Here is a 15376-nt window from a genome sequence, read left to right on the forward strand (position 1 = left end):
TTGTGCACATTTCTTGTACATACATTTTTGTATGTTTTTTTGCCCAACATGCACTTTTTTGCAAGCAATTTTCTTAATATACTGCATTTTTAATGTTATTTTCCCAAAAATACACATTTTGTTATGTGGATATTACACATTTTTTGTATGTGTATATTAATTTTTTTAAAATTGAAGAACTCCACTGAAAAATTTGGCCAGGTGCAAATTTCAAAGGATAACTCGAGTTTCGGTTTTCATAGAGATTCAAAAGTGAGAAATTAGGTAAATTTGCATTGAAATTCAAACTGAACTTATTTCTCCACCATCCCTACATGTAGCACTCAGTCATCTGTGGGGAAAGTTCTACCTGGGAAGGCCCAAAGTATGGCCCTAAGCACGACTAAGGGTGCAATCCTATGCATGTTTAAACAGAAAAAAGCCTTACAACTCCCAGCATGCCTCAGACCTACAACTCCCAGCTGGCTGGAGAATGCTGGGACTTGTAGGACTGGGGAATGCTGGGTGTTGTGGGACTTTTTCCTGTCTCAACATGCATAGGATTGCACTGTAAGTATGTAAAACAGCAGAGAACTTATGTTTTACAAAATGGAGACTATTTTGCCTTGAGTTTCCTTGACTTAGTTACCAGCTCCCAGCCCACGATTTCCCCATACTCTTTCCCTGTACCATGAAGATCTTCTATGCCGTCCACACGGAGCTGTCGCTTTCTTTGCACGAAAACCACTGCATTGAATTCAAGTTGGGGGGCCGAGTAGCTGTACTGAAAGAGAGACCAAAGCATCCATCTTTGAAAGGAATTGAATATTTCTTAACACAAATTATTGCAGGGTGCGGGGGAGAGGTTTTTTTTTTTTTTTTTTTAAAGAATAATAGTTTTGCCATCCAAATCATGAGACTGCCTCCAAAAATAGAAGATAAATAAATAATTTTTAAAATTATGCAAAAAAATCAGAAGATTTTATAAAGAGAACTCTTTTTCTTTGCCCTTCACACATTTCATGGCCTCTCCACAGAGCTGAAAGAAGGCCTTGTACAGTTACAAGAGGGAACTGCAACAAAAGGTTACAGTGCGAAATGCTGCTATTCATATTTCCAGCCATTCCATTCCATTCCTCACCACAACACAATTTTCTGTTCCCTACTCCCCAACAGTAAGTCAGCATTCTGTGGCCATCGAGTATCCTCAGTTCCTCGTGGCTGATATGGGGAGTCTCCCCCCTCAGGGTTTTTTCCTAAACATTTTATGTACTTCTGCAAACTTTGGAGCTCCCCCATGTCTGCTGATTCCTCCCCCACTTGTACATGGGTGGTGACATTTTGGTTATGTAAGCAATGGCACACATAGCATGAACATCGGAAATAGATGGAATGATGGAATTCCCTCCCTGGGGAGTTCCACAGGTTCCCCCTCTTCCCACTGTTTTATGAAATTTGAAAACCTTATTATTTCAATAGGCCTTTGGTTTATGACTCTACAGTTGTCTTAATTCAGGGGACCTCAACCTTTTTGGATCAGTGGGCACATTTGGAATTTTGAGGAATTGTAGTGGGTGCTCCCACAAAATGGCTGCTGGGGGTTATGTCACCCATCCAGAAAAAGGCTACCATGGTGGCTGCTCATGGCTACTCATTTCCCAGAAGGAAAACTTGTGAGACTAAACACAAAGTAACTTGCCCAAAAATCTAAGTACAAGGCAGCAGAGGAGCCTGGGCTTGAAAACACAAAACCAGTCTTTTAAATGCAAATAAAGAGGATGCTGGAGGGCAGCATTTTGCTCTGCAGCATCCTGGTTAAAAATAATTAATTTAAAAGATCTTTAGAAATAAAATAAAAATCAGGAGAGACAAGGAGCCCATCAGCCACCAAGGGAGGTGTCTGTGGTCACATTGGTGCCCGATGGAACCATGTTGAAAACCCCATTTTAGCTGCTTTCTGGCTGGTTTTAATGCTTCTGCTTTGATTGTTTTAATGAATTCTAAAGCTGATCTTTTCACATGTTTAAATGCTCCAAATGGCTGCAGCAGAGGGAGTGGTGAGGGAGCATGGCCCACTCCACCAGCCTGGCTAGAACCAAGTGTCATTTGGCTCTCTAAGAAATCTTTCCTTCATTGAACATTCCACTTAGTCACTAACATTTATATAACTTCACAAGGAAGGAGTGCCACCTGAATTTGCTCCTTTCCCCATCCCCTCTCCATTCCTTTCCTTTTCCCCTTTGTATCATAACCATTAGATTGTGAGCAGGTAAGTTGAAACAGCCCAGTGACAGCTCATCACATAATGATCAGCGCTCCTTTTTAGCCCTATCTTGAGACTGGAGCTAGCAGGAAATTGGGGACAGGCTGCTCTTGCATGAAGGCCTTACCTGGTGCAGCTGGCATGTGATATAGCAAAGGGATGGATTAGTTTCATCCTGGTCAATATAAGCCTCCACCACCAAGGTCTTCCCCTCCAGAACCAATGCACATTCGTAGCCCCGGAGCTGGTCCTTGAAGGAGGAAGAAATGCAGGGCTGAATCCTACAGATGAACATTACCTTTACCCAGCCTCCTACAGCAGGGTCCCCAGCACAGCGCCTGTGGGGACCTCTTATGGCGCCCACAAAGCTCTCCCCATCCCTGCCCCCTTGAAAAAAATGGTTTGAAGAAAAACCTTGGAAAACGTTATGGCAGTCTTCCCTCTCTCTTTCAAGTCTCGAGTCTTATTCTTTCTCTCCCTCTCCCTCTGAGCCTCTACCCTCAATATTTCTCTCTCCCACAGCTTTTTATTTCTCTTTAGCTCACTTTTGACTAGCCAGGCCCCCACGGCAGCCGTTATGTGACTAGCCACATCCACCATAGGAGCCATTTTGTGGTGGTGCCCACAGCACTTTCTCAAATTCCCAAATGTGCCCACAAGTCCAAAAAGGTTGGAGACCCCTGTCCTACAGCATTGAGCTTCACATGCCATCCCCCATATAACCCTTGGGCTCCCTCTAAGCGCGTTCCTCATTCACCTTCATCCAGGACCTGCTCCCCATGTTACTGACACTGCTTTGAATTCTGTGGCAATGCAAGAAGCCTATGGGAGAAGTCATTCAAAGGGCCCTCAGCCCACTTTTACTATCCTTTGAAATAGCTGTATTTCCCTACCTTTCTACACAGTGCTGATGGGTAGCAGCTGTTTGGCAGCTGTGAGGCCAGCGGTCTAGTGCTAAATTTGAACTACAGGTAGTTATCATGACAGTCCCCCATAGTTATGCCCCCAAGGAGAGGCCAAAAATGCAGGCAGCTGTATTGATCCCTCTGTGTGTGTGTGTGTGTTATATATGTCTTTTGTAAACCGAATAGGTCTTAATTGCCCATTCAAAGCTGAGCCCCCACCCCCCACTGCTTTACATTAAAACAGCAATAGCTCATAACAATAGATTGTTGCCAGGAAAAAGCCAATCCCACCCCCCACCCCGCGCCACTATGAGGACTGCAGCTAAACTCAGAGGAAACAGGGAGCCCTGAGATGGATGCAGGTGACGTCAGCTAATCAAGACGTCCTGGTGCTTCGACCCCGAGAGCCTTGGCCCCACTACATCACTGGTGAGGACCAAATTAGACAGGGCGGCAGTCCACCCATCCTTTTAAATATAGGTCTTTGCCAATCATGTATCAAAGTAGGGGTGGGGGCCCGCTTAATGAGAAAATGAGTGAGGGGCGGAAAGTGCCCCCTGCTGCTGCCTTCCCTAGTATTCTTCTCGCAGCTCACATCCGGTATCAGAGCCAGCCAAGAGAAAGGCGGCACTGAGAGACAGATGAGGGGAGGGAAATCAAGGGTTCAGTACCCCCACTTCAAACATACATTGTGCTTTTAAAACTGACCTCTCATCTCGCTCGTTAGATGGGGGTGGGGCAGACACACATTTAAAGAGACAGGACTGCTGCTGTCACAACTGTAGTTCGCCCTACCGGCTAGAGCAACAGCTAACAATACAGCAGCTGCAATATTAAGGTTCTATTATACCAAAGGGCGTCAATTTGTCCCTGGTGCACTTCAAGTTTTTAAGGCTAAGTCACTTATGCAATTGACGTATGATATTGCAATCTGGATCAAAGCTGTTAACTTTTCAATAGAATCTGTGCAGGCAGCTTTCATCCGCTTCATCCTTGGTCTTCCAAAATGTGTAGCAACCTCTGCTCTCTTGTTGGAAACTGGCCTGCAGACAGTCACCTCCAAAGCTTGGATTAGCGCATTATATTGTTGGATCCGTTTGTACGCCCTGCATCTTTAGGTTATTTATATAAGATTCGCAATGACCCTTACGTCTCTGAGTGGATGAAATCGCTCTGGAATAAGATCAATTCTCTGGGCTTATACCCAGAGTCTATACTAATGATGGAAGCTAAGCAGGCCAGAATTCTTCTGTCTCAAAACGTCAGGGATTATGATCTATAAGCTTTAAGTTCTGTAGTGGATAGAACTTGTTCTCCTCTGTTTTAGGGTGCAAATCTGAGTTATGGGCTGGTAGAGGCGAAATGTCTCTCAATCCTTAACATTCCCAAATATCAGTGTGTGCTTACTTTAGCAAGATTTAATGTCTTACCCTCTGCTCTGTTACAAGGGAGTTTTCAGAAAACTAGCCTTTTAGATCGTCTATGCCCATGTGGAAGGAATGAAATCGAATTGGTTATTCATGTTTTACTTTGCTGCTCCTTTTATAGAGAGAGAAATTACTGATCAGATATAAATGTACTTCTCTACTGTTTTAGGACAACAGAGGATAGGGATACAATCGAGGCTTTTGCGATGTTCTTCTTGAATGCTATGAGATTAAGATCTCTTCAGAACTGATTTTACTGTATATTTCCCAAATGTGTTTGTAGACTCTTTGTATTTTTGTATGTTCAAAGTCTGGTCAGTGACCGTAATAAAGAAGATGATGAGTTCGCCCTACCCAACCATGCAGTATGGAGAGTAAAAATCCCAGGACTAAGATAAGATCAGGAGTAGGTCAGGTGGCTCTCCAGTGCCTTTTAACACATTCACTGAACACCCTCAAAGGAGGTTTTTACACAGTCTATCAGTTGCAGTGTCTGAGCAGCCACCAGTGCCAAAGCCTTACCTCATAGAGATGGAAGTTTCTCCCCATCAGCGTGATCTTTCGCTGCACATTGACTGGCAACAGAGAGGGTCCCTGAATGCCCCTCACACATGGGCAGGCATCTGGGCCCCAGTTGAACTCCTCATTCTGAAAGCACATAAAACATGCAGGATATAGTAAGAGACTTTCTGCACAGCTTGCCGCTCCTCCCACCCAAAACATTCTGGGCCCAGAAACATTGTTGCTGTTGCTGCTGCTGCTGCTATTATTCGTCTTATTATTATTATTACTGCTGCTGCTGCTGCTGCTACTATTATTCAAATTTAGAAACCATTCATCCACAGGATCTCAAGGTGGTATACACAAGGTCAAAAAGAGACAACTAATCCAATATAAAAACCATACAATTACACACTAAAAAGCAATTTAGACAAGTCTTCAACCAGCAAACCAAACCACAATAAATTCAATTTAAAATCACACACACACACACACACACACACACATATATTCTAAAATTATCAGATTTAAAATGTTAAAATGCCTGCGCAAAAAGAGCTTAAACCCAATCAGAAATGCGACCCTTGTCAGAAATGGAAGACAGACTCTGCAAGACATGACAGAAATGGCTCTAGGTTACAAAAAACATAAAACAATATTGTCCCATGAAGTTTGCAGTTGCGTCTCAGTGGTTTAAACACAACATACCTTAAGGCAGCCTTCCCAACCAAGCACGCTCCACGTGTTGGACTATAACTCCCATTATCCCCCAGCCAATGCCAATGCTGGCTGGGGGTAATGGGAGTTATAGTCCAATATATCTGCAAGGCACCAAGTTGTGAAAGTTTGCCTTACTCTCCGCATAAACTTCAAGTTTCTAGAACTCATGTGTAAAGTTCTTCACCTGAGTGACCCTGCATTACCTCCTCTCCTATCTTCCCTTCGTCTACTTATTATGTTGCACATAAGCTCATCTGTTAATCAGCAGTCGTCCTTTGCTTCCTTTCCCTATTCCCACCTCTGTAGTTTTGTGAGGGTATGGATAATTGAGAGCCACTCAAGGAATTACAAATTTAAAAAAGGCATTGTACAGCTATTCCATCTTTCCTTCTTTAACAGATTTTCTGTGGTAAGAGAAAGGGTAAAAGAAGCTGTGAGAAAACATGGGAGGGTGACAAATGGAAGATGGCAGCATCTGCCCCCCGACCCAATAAAATGCTGTAAATGAGGAAGAGTGATTTCACAATGAAAGCCTCATCAGGATGCACCCTAAGCTGACAGTATCACTAAAAGTGGGTTGAAAGTATGAAAAGTTGAATTTGTGGCCAAAGTAAGGGGAGGGGGGCAAGAGCAGAACTGCCTTCCCCTTTTCACGTTTCTGGGACAAAGGCAAAACTCACCAGTACTCTTCCCAGATGGCAGCCACCACCTTGTTTTTGCCAGAATGCCCTTCACAATGACACTACGTTATGATGTAGAGGAATTATGGGGAAAATGAAATGGCACCAGCCAGCTGCAGAGCTAGAGGAAGCACTGGTTAGTTTTACCACACTCCATCACTGAAACCTTCCCCCCACACACACCCTTCACAGCCACCCTTCACGGCCTGAGAACAGAGCCACAGAACTGGTGCCATTTTTAAAGAGCCCTTCATCCTTGGGGGATACTGGAGCAATATTCCAATATAATTAAAATAATACATAATGCAATAAAAACACATCATCATCATGAAACAAAAAAGACAGCAAATAGAACAGACAAAAATCAACCCATTGAAATGCTTGCATAAACAAAAAGGTTTCGAGCAGGCACAGAAGCGTTGGCAACAGTCACTTGTCCATTGGGAAAGTATTCCGTAATCAGGGTGCCTAAGGCAACTCTCTCCCTCGTGGAAACATAATCTACCTGAAGTAGCTGCAGAAGAGCTTCCCTGGATGACCTTAAGTCACAGCTGGTATAGGGCAGAGATGCAGAACCTCAGTCCTGCAGCCTGCCTGGCACCAAAATCCAGCCCTCCAGGGCTCCCCAAATGGCCACACCCCCTTCTGCTGGCCCCACCCCTTTCCCCAACTGCAGAGTATTTGATATATGTTCCCCCCCTCAAAGGGCTGAAATGCCTCCCCTAAGGCTTAGTTACTAGCAGCAAGAGTGCCAAGTTAGAATATGCTGGGATTTTTAGATTTTTGGAGTATTTTGGCCCTACCCCATTTTGCCTTCAATCCCACCCACCACTGGAATGCAGCCCTCAAGAGCTTCTCCAAAAGTGAAGTCAGCCCTCAGGCTGAAAAAGTGTTGACAGAGCTGGTATAGGGAAAGATGCTCCTGCTAATAGCTCCTTTTCTCTTCCAAAGTCCCAGTGGGAGGTGGCACTTGGCAGCAGAGGGGGCAGCAAAGGGGATGTTTCACCCTTCCTGTCCTTTTCTCTTGAAGCTCCGCCTTCACCAGTTGTTTCTTCCCCACATCTCCCAGCAGTGTTTACCTTGCATCTGGAACTATGCAGTGTTTGGGGTGGGGAGACAGTGGAGGTGGGATTCAGGTGGAAAGGGACTGGCAGAAAAGCATTAAGCACCCCCTTCCTCATTGGCCCTTCTCAGCTGAAAAGCACCACTATCCCAGAGTGCTCTGCAAGGAAGAAAGGGTTGCTGGACTTTTGTAACATGCAGCAGCAACAGTGTACACTTTGGCCCTCAGGTGAAGCACAAGACTCACCAAGTCCAGAAATCCGGGTGCGTCATATTGATAGTCCAGCCCTGGGTTCAGGATTCTGGGAAAATCAGAGATATCAGTCTCTGAGGAATCTCCATCGCCTGAGAGAAGGATGGAGGCAGAGAAGGAGGATGTGTCATTCTCAGGTGGCAGTGAACCCAGCCATTCCTCGCTGTCCTTGGATTCTGTGCTATCCCCAGGAGGAAGCCAGTCTGGAAAGCCTGTAGGAGGGGGCACTTCAGAAAAAGGTAGCTCAGTCTCCAGGTCTTCGGGTGGTAAGTCAGTGGAAGAGACGGAGGCATTTCCTGTCAGGTTGGAGGTGAGGTGAGTTGGGACGGGAGATGTGGGGGCCTCTGGGATCGAAGGCAGAGCTGTGGAACTTTCCACATCTGGGGAAGGTGTCTGTGCCTCTACAGTAGGCCGCAGAGTGCTGAGAAGGGCTGTGGAGGAAGAATCAGTGGGCCACTCTTCGGGAACAACAACTGGTTCTGAGGTAGGGTGTGTCGTGGGGCCCGCTGTCTCTGGTTGGCTGCTGGAGATGGGTTCAGAGGTAGGACTAGTAGAAGTAGGCACTTCAGTTGGGGGCAGTGTCAGAGGGTCCATGGTGGTCTCCGGTGAAGTGAGCGCATCTGTGCTTGTTGGTGACGGTGCGTGTGTGGGACTGAGGGTTTCTGGCTGCAGAGTAGTTGTGGCTGATGTTGCTGGTGGGGTGGTGGGGAGAATGGGTATTGTGGTGGGGCTGGGGGCAGAGGTAGCCGCAGGCATGATTGAGAGAACAGTGGGATCAGGAGCCACAGTTGGAGAAGACGAAGGGAACACGGCTGTTACTGGAGTGGCCGAGGATGGCAACGGGCTAAAGTGTGGTATCTGAGCCTGGGGGAGTGAAAAGAGGCAGAGAAGAGACAGCCAGTCAGAGCTAGAATAAGGCGGCGGCAGCAGCAGCAGCACCCCATTTATTGCAGTTAAGAGAGATTCTTGGCCAAAATGGGATGGCCACCGGCTGAGCACAGAAATGAAAATTAACACATTCCCCCTTTGAGAAAGCGAAAGTGAGCATAGGCATCCCCATCTTTGCCAGAATTGTCCTCAACAGGCCTCATAAGACTTCAGGCCCCTAGGAAGGTGCCTCTTATTGAGTCAAACCACTGGCCCATCTAACTCAGGAATGTCTGCACCACAGGTGGACAACCTGTTATTGGACTACAGCTTCCATCATCCCGGATCACTGGCCATGCTGGCTGGGCCTGATGGGAGTCCAACAACATCTGGAGAGCTACATATTCCCTACCCCTGGCCTACACTGACTGGTGGTGGCTCTCCAGGGACTCAGACACAGGTTCTTCCCAGCAGTTCTTGGAGAAGCTACTTGGGACTTTCTGCTTACAATGCTGGCACTCTACCACTGAGTGATGGCTGATCCCCCAAACATGCATATTTCCACTCTTGCATTTTCTCTAACTTCGTCCAACTGCACACTGTTCTCCCTACAGTGCAAACCTCTTCTCATTTTTCTGTCATGAAAGAGGTAGTCATGGTAAGTTTGTTTTTGGCCAAAAGGCTCCCAAAGTGGTGAACAGCATATCAGTACACCGCAAGATACAATAAAAATTACATTTTATATTGTATTTTATGGTTTTAATAGTCGTGAACTGCCCAGAGAGCTTTGGCTATTGGGTGATATAGAAATGTAATAAATAAATAATACAAATTCAATAAAATACAGAGTCCTGAAGCACTTTGAAGCTAACAAATTTATTATGGCCTACGCTTTTATGGGCTGGAATGCATCTAGTCCACAAAAGCACATACCATAAAAAGTGTGCTAATCTCTACTAAGGATGGCCAAATCTTTCAAGCCAAATTTTGCTCAGGTTCCCCCAATGCTAAATTCATTCCATCCCAATTCTGTATTGGATTGTGGATTTTGTTTTTGTTTTTCATCAGCATGAAAATTTGTATGCATTTTTGTGTGCATGAAAAAAGATAAGCATTTTTGTGTGCATTTTTTGAAATATGCACTTTTTTGTAAGCTGCACTACAATTTTCAAAAATGTTGATTTTGATGCAAAAGGCGTTCTAGTTTGTGTTCAGGTTCAAGAAGTGCAAATTTGGTAAGCTCGGTTTGAAATGCAAACCAAACGTATTTATCAAAAGTCTCTGCAGGACTTTCTGTTGTCTCTGACTGACTAATTAATACGGAACATGTTTGTTACCAACAGCTGCATAGCAGACTGAATTTTGGCATGTGCAGTTCCTCCTTCCACAAATACACAACTTCCCCTCCCAAATCCCATGCTTTCATGTACGTATTCTAACTTACTGAGGAAATCGAAATGGGAGCTGGTAAGCAGGGTCTACAAAGAATTGCTCCCATGAACAAAGAGGACTTGGATACTCATATTCATGATACCTGGGTGACAAACTTTATTCCAAATAAGCACTCTCCCTTGGAGCTATCCAAACACCCTCTAAAACAAGGCATTTCCCCGAAAGCTCTAGAGACCCATTCTACTAGGGCACTGAATCCCATGGCAACAAAATGGCTGCCCTCAGGCTCCTAAACCTAATCTGTCAGGAATTCAACAGACTGATGAGCAGATTGGAGCTATGAAAGACTCACTCTCTCGTTGTAGATAATGGCTCCTTCTTCACAGGTGGGTTTATGAGTGCAGAGGTGCTGATGGACACACCAATTACACCCCCAATGGCTGCTCACACATCCCTGGCACCTGAAAACAAGGACACAAGAGTAACTGTTGAGGAGGCCCAATGGATCAAAGAGGAGCTATGAAGTCAAGCAGTGCCATGGAAAATGAGTGTTGGGAGGGAGGCAGGGAGGGAGTATCTTTCTGGACTTACGGTGCTGACTTCCTCAGAAAAGCCACTGCCGTGCAATTGTAGAAGGAGAAAGCGGTTGAAGCAATGAAGACATCGCGGAAGCGCACCACCAGCTGAATGGTTATGTGGTCTGAAAATGGGAATAAAACGAATCCCTCAAACACAGTTCAACAGCAAACAGCATCCAGTTCAGACACTGAGGGCTAAACACTAAATATGTAGCGTGCAGCTGATCCTCACCATTTAGTTTACCTTAGTGTAAGTGCACAGTGGCTTGATCTGGATTGGGACCACTACACACAGGTAAGGGAAGTTTAAATCTTTATGAGTGCAGAGGTATTCATAGACATACTAAATACACCCCCCCTGTTTACCACCCCCACGTGGGCGGTTAAACAATGGAGGCTAAAACAATGGAGGCTAAAACAAGAAAGAGAAAACCCTTCATGGATGCCAATGGAGGTGTCCCCCACCTTTTTTTGGTCCCCATGATGGAGGGGGAGAATTTTTGGGGGGGAAAGCAGCTTGGTAGGAAGATTTAAACCTACCCATGGGCAGTGGCCCAAACCGGATCAGGGCCCTATACACCTCTACTAAGGTAAACAAAATGATGACAACCAGCTGCATGCTATGTATTTAATGTAGGCTGTAGTTTACCCCGGGGAATGAGAGACAGAGATGGATATATGCTATACTGGAACATACTCAAGAGACACTCAAAATTCAAAATTTTATGAACGTGAAAGCCAAATTCTGCAAATTCACCACTAGCAGGATACATTTTTCAACGTTTACTTGAATATATCATCTAATAATATCACATGTATTATTTAAACAAGAGTATAATTTATTAGACTGCAAAACTGAATGACGTTCAGCATCGCTTGATGTAATGGGAGTTTATGATAAGACCAGTGGAAGCTGGTGGCTCCAATATCAGTGGGGTGGTGCATCCACTCCAGGTTTCAGTCAGAACCAGTCAGAACCCAAGGTGCTTCACTTGATAAGACCCAGGCCAGGGCAGGCTAATTGCACAACAGTGCATTGGCAGAATCCAAAACAGCTGCAGGGCACCAAATTAAGGAACGCTGCCATACCCTGTGGTTCAATCTCAGATCCTGTCACTTACCAGTTCCTGCTTTCAAACTCGGGGCTTGGCTGGGATCTGGTGAAGGGCACATGAGGCCTGACCCTATCAGCACCGCTGGGCTCTCATACTCTTCAAAGAGGCACGAATAGGACTCTCCGTCCCGCAGGGCTGGCAAATCCGAAACAGTCAGAAATATCTACCAATCAGAGAGCAGACCAATCAATAACTTGCCTTCCTAAGAAAGATTCTCTTCTAATTAGCATTATTTCACCTTATGAAACTGGAAGAGAGTGGAGGAAAATAAATGGGGATGGGGTGGGGGATGATGAGAAAAAACAGGAGCACAATAAAGAAAATCAGCAGAATGCTTAAGCCTGGACGCTTGAAAGATGACAACCCCCTTTTAGTCCCTAACCACTTAACTAGAAGTTGCTCAAAGCTATTCACGTTATTCTTCATCATCATGAAGGCTAGTAACTTGACTTGTTTTGTTGTAAATAAAATCAGAGATGCCTAGGCTTCTGCATACATAAGACTGCATACTACACAACAAGATTCTGTGTTGCTTCTACGGATTATTTCCAGTCCCTCATCTCTATGTGGGAATTTGGTCAAACCAGAAGGGCATAACCTGCGCTCTGTGCACTCCAATTTGTTAAAAAAAACAACAACAACCCACCACAATACTTTCACATATAGAATCAATTATGTAAATTAATTACAATTTTTAATTGTTTTATTTTGAGAGGGTTGAGGTGATGGAGGATAAGGACAGCACGGAACAGAGGAGAAAGAATGAAAGTTGACAAGGTGGGGAGAAAGGAAGGGAGAAGAACAGAGGGATACTGATGACAAGGATGTTGAATCCCCACACCCTGAAGTCCCAGCTGCTGGGGCTTGAAGGGAAAGACTGGTGCACAAGCAGCCTTGTGTTGGTCCATGTAGCCCTCAAGAGTTGCTACTCTAACTGGCAACTCTCCAGGGTCTTGAGTGGGGTTTGTTCTCCATCACCTGCTTCCTCATTGTTTTAAGTGGAGATGCCAGGGACTGAATCTGGGACCTTCTGCATGCGAAGCATGTGCTCTACCACTGAGATGCGGTCCTTCCTCTAGAGCAAAGAGGAACCCACGGGCTGCATGTGCCCCCCCCCCCGGGCGCTTTTGCAGCCTCGATTCTACTGAGTTTGCTACTGCGGGAGCAGCAAAAAAAAATTAGCAATTTTGCAAGGAAACAAAGCATGTGGGGAGAGTGAGCCTTGTTTGCAAGCGGAATCACTCTCCCGAAAGCCTCCCTGAAACCCCCCAGAAGCCCGATTTTGCTTCTAAATAAGGTGTATGCGCTCCTCCCATGCCTTGTTGCCTTGCAAAATTGCTGCTTTTTTGCCACTGCTAACAATTTCGGTGCTGGCAGGAGTGGGGCATGGGGGCAATGTGCCTCCCCCACCCCTGGATGTTGCTCATCCCTGCCCATGTGGGAAGAGCTTCCCAATTTGTCGATATCATACCCTAGCAGGGATAAAAACAACTTTTCTATCTTTGCGGAAGGACCGTAGCTCAGTTCTTAGAGCACATGCTTTGCATGCAGAAGGTCCCGGGTTTAATCCTCAGCATCTCCAGGTACGACTGGAAAAGACCCCTGCCTGAAATCCCAGAGAGCCACTGCCACTCACTGTGTAGACAACACTCGGCTAGATGGACCAATAGTCAGTAAAAGGCAGTTTCCAACTCTTCTCTCTTGACACACACCTTACTTGTGTCCCCTCAGCCTGTTCCAAGGAGTCCTTTTCTGTTTCCAAGGTTATCTTTTCAACTTTGGACAGCTTCACATTATGTGAAAGCCTGGACAGTGGACATGCGAAGGACCCCCAAGCTCTCCCTTCACAAAGAAAGCGTGAAAAGGGGACAGGCAAGTCACTCATGCTTCTGCTGTCCCCAGAAGGCGAGAAACTGCTCCTGGCAAGGCGGTTTCACAGCCTTCAAAGGGGGAACATGACGCCTCATAGCTCACATTTTTCCGTTCTTCTCGGCTGATGCTGGCTGGGCTCAGGGACTGGACGGACAGACACTGCTGGCTGGAATTAAAGCCCCAGAGCCACTGCTCACTCACTTTGAACCTGGAGCATTCAGAGCGACGGCTGCACCTGGGGGGGGACACATGCACACAAATAGTTGAAGACAGGAGTTGGGAGGGGAAAAAAGACCTTTGACTGCCCTACTGAGGAGATGAACTTCTTTTTGGCTTACTCAATTGCATATGGTATGTCCACAAATCTATGTTGACCAACCAGAGGAGGAGGAGGATTTCGATCTACCAGCACACCTCACTCCCACAGAAGACACTGGACAAGCCTGAAGAATACTGTTGCAGAGGTGCCTCACCTGAGGTCCTATGGAATCCCTCTAACCCCAGCCCAGCTGCATTTCCTGACTCTCCCCCCTCATCCTACAGCTATCCAAAGCAATGGACCAAGAGGAACACTCAAGAGTTGTTGTTGGAGTGGCCCCTGGCTGCCAGAAGACCCTTTCGCTCAGGGTTTATTCAGGAGGAAGGGCCTATCCATGACCAAGGATCTACTCGGGAGGAGGAAGTAGCCCTGGTGAATCAGGCCTGGCAAGTATTTAACCCCTCAGTCTTCTCCCAGACCAGGGGTGGGCGACTTGTGGCCCTCCAGACGTTTTGGCCTACAACTCCCAAAATCCCTCCCTTTAAAGAGCACAGCCAGATTCTCCAGGGAGGCAGGGCCAACCACACAGCAGGCCTCACCACCCTTCATAAGGCTTCATCTCTCTGCTGAGGCAACACCCTGCTTGCTTATTGTGATCTTTCCGGAAGAGACAGCACCTCACATGACCTCATCCTCTGCTACCATTTCCCAGTGAGCTCCAAGTCTCAGCAGAACAGGATAGAACATGGGAAAACTGCATTTCTCCCTATGTAGAAGCAGCAAAGTGGCATTGCTGGGGAAATGGCATTTTCCCTCTGCAGCTGCCGCGATGAAGTTACGGGTGTTGTGTAGATCTTGGTTGGAGAAACATCATGTGCCCCATGATATCCTGATGAGCAAACTAGCTCAAAGTGGGCTAGATGCAACAACGATCAGGTGGATCCACAGTTGGCTACAGAATCGGACTCAAAGAGTGCTTATCAATGGGACCTTCTCAAACTGGGGAGAGGTAACGAGTGGGGTACCGCAGGGCTCAGTCCGGGGCCCAGTGCTCTTCAACATTTGTATTAATGACTTGGAGGAGGAGGTGCAGGGAATGCTGATCAAATTTGCAGATGACACAAAATTGGGCGGGATAGTTAATACTTTGGAAGACAGAAACAAAATTCAAAGTGATCTGGATAGACTGGAGCGCTGGGCAGAACAGAATGACATTTCATAGGGATAAATGCCAAGTTCTGCACCTAGGAAAAAGAAACCAAATGCACAGTTACAAGATGGGGGATCCGTGGCTCAACAACACTACAAGCGAGAAGGATCTTGGAATTGTTGTCGATCACAAGCTGAATATGAGCCAACAATGGGATGTGGCTGCAAAAAAGGCAAATGCTCTTTTGGGCTGTATTAATAGAAGCATAGCTTCCAAATCCCGGGAAGTACTAGTTCCCCTCTACTCAGCACTGGTTAGGCCTCATCTGGACTACTGTGTCCAGCTCTAGGCAC

The 15376-nt window shown here is 46.0% G+C and overlaps 1 protein-coding gene across 1 annotated transcript in view; it reads right to left on the reverse strand.

Moving 5' to 3' along the window:
• Positions 1-15376, reverse strand: part of PLXNB1 (plexin B1) — a 184922-nt gene that overhangs the window by 54729 nt on the left and 114817 nt on the right. Inside the window, exons 8-15 of the mRNA XM_084840675.1 lie at positions 13717-13849; positions 11749-11905; positions 10641-10749; positions 10402-10510; positions 7785-8654; positions 5097-5222; positions 2370-2492; positions 670-763 (exon numbers count right to left, since the gene is read on the reverse strand). Of these exons, the coding sequence (XP_084696801.1) occupies positions 670-763; positions 2370-2492; positions 5097-5222; positions 7785-8654; positions 10402-10510; positions 10641-10749; positions 11749-11905; positions 13717-13849 (1721 nt within the window). The remainder of the gene's footprint in view (positions 1-669; positions 764-2369; positions 2493-5096; positions 5223-7784; positions 8655-10401; positions 10511-10640; positions 10750-11748; positions 11906-13716; positions 13850-15376) is intronic.

The sequence above is a fragment of the Heloderma suspectum genome, chromosome 2 (assembly GCF_057233095.1).
Source record: "Heloderma suspectum isolate Gila_16-S chromosome 2, 16-S_ref, whole genome shotgun sequence".
Lineage (NCBI taxonomy): Eukaryota > Metazoa > Chordata > Lepidosauria > Squamata > Helodermatidae > Heloderma > Heloderma suspectum.